The following is a 5,417-nucleotide window of genomic DNA, read 5'->3' on the forward strand; positions in this document are numbered from 1 at the left end:
TGAGGTAAATAAATCCTGAAGAACATGTACTTATCAGAGGTACTGATCAAGGAAGTAAATTCTTACTAGTTTTGACACTGTAGTGTATGACATCCCGGCAGAGTTTCAACAGCCTGTGGTGCGGCTCTCCTGTGTCTCTCATCTCCAAATCAAGAAGCTGTTTCAGTTGTTCAGGAGGCTGCCATTCACAAACCTGGAGGGTTAGCAATGAAACAGTTAACTGAGCACCCATGAGAGCCACGTATTGAACGAATATTAGAACTCTAACCTTATGAAGCTTCCAGACAAGTGGGAGAGACAGGGACTTAAGGTGCAACCACAGTTTAGCATGAAAAGAGCTATCACAATAATGCAGAAGTCATTAAACAAATGAGGGGCCTCACCTTAGATTTGGAAGGTCAAAAATGAACCCAGCAAAGTTTAGGGGCTGGGGTAGTGCAAGGGGCATTCTAGGTGGGAGTAATAGAAGTCACAAAGGCTGAAATACGAATAAAGGAGCGCAGGGCACATGGGAAGAATGAAGTATGTGTCGTGTGGCTAGAAGAGGCAGTTTGAGGAAGGGAGAGGCAAGAATTAAGGCTGAAATAACAAATTCTTGCTAACTAGTCTCTGTGCTTATATCCTTGCCTCATAGTCTACTAGCAATGTGGCATGGTCATTCCTCTGCTCAAATATTCCCAATGGGCCCCCATATTCTTCACGGGAAAACCAAAGTCCGTACAATGACCTAAAATGATCCTGTGTAATCCGCTTCCCCTGGTAGGGTTCCCCTTCTAGTTGCATCTAGCACTACTTTCCTCCTGGCTGACTCTGCCCTGCCAACCTGGCCTCCTTGCTGTGCTTCAGTGCACCAGGCATACTCCCATCTTAGGGTCTCTGAACTGGTTGTGCCCTCCACCTGGAATGCTCCTCCTCCAAATATCCCTACAGCTAATTTCCTCACTGCTTTCAAAGCTCTACTCAAATGTCACTTTCTCAATGACAGCAATTCTGATTCCCTTATTAAAAATCATAAGCTGCACATTGACCCATCTCTACCAATCTCTCCTGACTTTTCTACTCATCATTTTTCTATAGCACGTATCACCTTCCAATATTTATTATGTCCTATATAATCTCCATGGAAGCGGAGACATTGGTTTGTTTGTTCACTGGTCCCAAGTAAATGATGCAGAGCCGGCTACCTAAGGGGATGCTTAATAAAGATATGATGAATGAATAAATAAATGAATGAATAAAAAATAAGCAAGACTTATATCATTATAGGCTTTATGTAGCATAAAGTGTGAACTTGGCACTAAGAAAGCCATTGGGATATTTTGGACGGGGGAATTATATCATCATATTTGTGTTTTGGATAATAGCTTTTGTTGCTATGTGGAGATTCCAAGTAAAATTGGAAATAAAGGTTACTGTAATAAATCAGGCAAGAAAAGGTGGCAGGCTGGATGAGGGTAGATACTATAAGAATGAAATATTTCTAGAGATATTTGAAATGCTAAATCAATAGAACTTAGAAATCAATTTCACAGTGAGGATGAGGGATAGGAATAATCAAGGATAATACTGAGGTCTCTACCTTGCATGCATGGGTTGATGGTAGTGAAAGGGAGAAGCATCTGGTATGGGTGGGGATGATGAGTTCGGAGAATATTTAGTTTAAGGATTCTCAAGACATCCAAAGGGGTGTAGCAGTTGGTCTGAAGCTACTGTGAAATATGAGGAAGAGAGGTTCAGGCATACACCGTGATAATCTACAATGGTTGACACAGCTCAGAGAGAACCTATAGCGAAGAGGAAAAGATGCAGGATCTCACCTGAGTCATGCCAACATTCAAAAAGTGGGCAAAGGGAGAGAGGCTCCTGTGTGATGTGGGGGACATGCTGAAGAAGCAGGGAGAATCCTAGAAGAGTTTAATGCTATTAACACAAAGAATGTTCTGAGAAGAAGAACATAGTCATCACTGTCAAATCCTAGTGAGAAGCCAAATTAGATAAAGACTGTGAAGTGCTCATGGGTGTTATCAACAAGGAGGTGTTCTTGGCAAGAGCAGTGTGACTTAGAGGTAGGAGTGGAGGCCAGATTGCTGTGAAGTGAGGGTGTAGGAGGTGAGTAGATAGAGGGAGGGAGGGGGGAGACAATGTTTTAAAAGTTTGACTGTGGAGGGGAGGAGAGAGACAGAGGAGTAGTCAGGAAGTGAGGAGACTAAGTGGTGGGAGATTGTGGGGAACAGGAGGAAATACCAAGTTGTCGAAGAGGTATGAAATTAACCTCTGATGTTAGGACTACAACAGGCAGAGGTAAATCAAAAGTAACAGAAACAATAAGAAGAATTAAGTAGTGATACACAAACAACATGGATGAATCACAAATACATTTTGCTGAGGGAAAATAGCAAGACTCAAAAGGCTACGTGTGATATGAGTCCAACTATCCGACATTCTGGAAAAGACGAAAACTACAAGGACAAAAAACAGAATAATGGCTGCCGGGGTCTAGAGTTGAGGGGAGGGTTTGACTATAGAGGGGCATAAGGAAATTTTGGAGGTGATAGAACTATTCTATATCTTGATTGCGGTGATGGTTCTATGTATTTTCAAAACTCACAGAACAGTACACCAAAAAGAGTAAATTTTACTGAATGTAAATTATGACTCTTTTTTTTTAAAGGTGGCTGAGAAAGTGTGTCTCCCACAGAGGGTACTAGAAGTAATCATCTCACGAAGTGTGGGGTGTATAAGCAGGGCACCTTATTTTTTTAAAAAATCTTAAATGTATTGGTGTGACATTGGTTAATAAAATTGTTTCAAGTGAACATTTCTAAGATAACTCATCTGTATACTGAGTTGTGTGCCCACCACCCGAAATCATCAAATCTTCTTCCATCACCATATATTTGACCCCCTTTACCCTTTATTAACCCCCACCTGTCACCTTTTAATGGTACCCTGTTGGATCTCTAACAAAGTAGGCTAAGTTAGTGGCATAAAAACTTCACCCCCTCCTTCAACCCCAACATAGCTTCCTATCCATGTTCACATGGATAGTCTACACATCTGCTAGTTTTTTTAAAGGTGGCTGAGAAAGTGTGTCTACCACAGAGGGTACTAGAAGCAATCATCTCACGAAGTGTGGGGTGTATAAGCAGGACACCTTATTTTTTAAAAAAAATCTTAAATGTATTGGTGTGATATTGGTTAATAAAATTGTTTCAAGTGTACATTTTTAATATACCTCATCTGTACACTGAGTTGTGTGCCCACCACCCAAAATCATCAAATCTTCTTCCATCACCATATATTTGACCCCCTTTACCCTTTATTAACCCCCACCTGTCACCTTTTAATGGTACCCTGTTGGATCTCTAACAAAGTAGGCTAAGTTAGTGGCATAAAAACTTCACCCTCTCCTCCAACCCCAACATAGCTTCCTATCCATGTTCACATGGATAGTCTACACATCTGCTATATTGTGATTGACTTGTGCTTCCTTAATTGATAACTTAGGATCATAAGCCTACCCTTCTCATCTTATCTCCTATTAGTTCCCTATACGAACACTTTTTTTCTAGGCAAAATGGTCCCTTTACTATGTTAAATGCATCTTGTTCTTTTGCAACTCTTTCCATATTTAACTTCCTGCTTTCTTCAACACACAGAGGCTGACTTTTCTGCGCCCATCAAAATCTTACTTAACCTTCACATTCTACATGAAAGCTCAAAGTGTCCACCCCTCTGTGAAATCCCCAAAGTCAGCCCCAGTCACAGAGCATTTATCACATACTTATGGGACCCCCTGTTCTCTTTTCCAATGAAAACTTATTCTTCCAATTAGATTATAAATTCAGTTCAAAGCTGAACCTTTCTCTTATTTTTTCTTTATATTTCTCTGGGCTAAATATAATGCCTTACCCCTAACTAACACTTGGTTAATATTTAATGACTGAATAAAGGCCAATTAAAAAAAATCTTACCAGAGGAGCAGTGTGCTCCAAAGTAAAGCAGGTGCAAAATATTTCACAAGTACAGATAAGGCCAGAAAATGGGCAATTATAAATATATAATCAGGAAATATCAGTGATTTTGCCTTGAACATAGCCATTCAAGGTTCACAATTCATTTCAATCTATTTTGGTATTAGTTTTCCCAAATGCATGTGATCAAAAATTCAGAATACATTCCGGTTCACATTCAAAATGTTTTTTAAATGACTTTTATTTCCGACTAATAGAATTGGAATAAAAATCTCTCCATCTCTCCTATCTGTTGATCCATTTGTTGGTAACCCAATTCTGTTATAAATGGTGATCAATGTGAGAAAGGATAATTTGGGGATTTTATGAAACATAGAGAGGAGTAAGTAGTTAAAGGCACAGACTCTGAAGCCAGACTGCCTGTGTTTCAGTACCAGCTCTGATGCTTACTAGCATGTGATCTTAGGCAGAGTACTTAACCTCTCTGTGTCTCATTTTTCCCCTCATTTCTAAAATGTAGTTACTAAACAGTACCTGCCTCTTAGGGGTTTTTAAGGATTAAATGAACAAATACATATGGTGTAGTCCTTAGAACAGCATCTGGTACATCGTTAAGCACTCTTAAGAGTAGACATTATTAGTAGTGGTTCCCATATCATTTTGAATCTGATTTTGAGCCCCAATTTGAAACCTAAAATCAATACTTGGTACCTATCAGAAGTCAGACTTAACAACCAAAGATTTCTAACCTAACCTCAGACAAGCTCCTGTAAGGACCCTCAGATAAATTGTAAAACTTTTCACATTCTTTCTAACTTCTGCTTGGTTTTTATTAGCTACATAAAGAATGTGAATCAAAAAATGGAAAGCAAAGTGTGTTTCACAGAGTGTATAAGCCTGACCATCAGGTTATTTATAGTCTATATTATTATCTAGGGCAGAAAGCTTAATCCATGTGCTTCATGGCCTTATGTGCCTAAGTTCTGGAGTCCCAGACAATCTCCCAGCAAATAATCACTGTGAAGAGTTAACCCTTCCATGCCTGGCCAGTGTGGTTCAGTGGTTGAGCATTGACCCATGAACCAGGAGGTCACAGTTCAATCCTCCTTCAGAGCACATGCCAGGGTTGTGGGCTTGACCCTCAGCAGGGGGTATGCAGGAGGCAGCAAATCAATGATTATCTCTCATCATTGATGTTTCTCTTCATCCATGTGCTTCATCCATGTGCTTATATGCCTAAGTTCTGGAGTCCCAGACAATCTCCCAGCAAATAATGACTGTTAAGAGTTAACCCTTCCATGCCTGGCCAGTGTGGTTCAGTGGTTGAGCATTGACCTATGAACCAGGAAGTCACAGTTCAATTCTCCTTCAGAGCACATGCCAGGGTTGTGGGTTTGATCCTCAGCAAGGGGTATGCAGGAGGCAGCCAATCAATGATTCTCT

At 40.3% G+C, this 5,417-nt stretch overlaps 1 protein-coding gene across 1 annotated transcript in view; it reads right to left on the minus strand.

The window, feature by feature from the left end:
* GADL1 (glutamate decarboxylase-like 1) overlaps positions 1-5,417 on the minus strand; it is a 121,744-nt gene that overhangs the window by 115,203 nt on the left and 1,124 nt on the right. Inside the window, exon 3 of the mRNA XM_005878052.2 lies at positions 67-193. Within this exon, the coding sequence (XP_005878114.1) occupies positions 67-193 (127 nt within the window). The remainder of the gene's footprint in view (positions 1-66; positions 194-5,417) is intronic.

The sequence above is a fragment of the Myotis brandtii genome, unplaced genomic scaffold (genome assembly GCF_000412655.1).
Source record: "Myotis brandtii unplaced genomic scaffold, ASM41265v1 scaffold54, whole genome shotgun sequence".
Classification (NCBI taxonomy): Eukaryota; Metazoa; Chordata; class Mammalia; order Chiroptera; family Vespertilionidae; genus Myotis; species Myotis brandtii.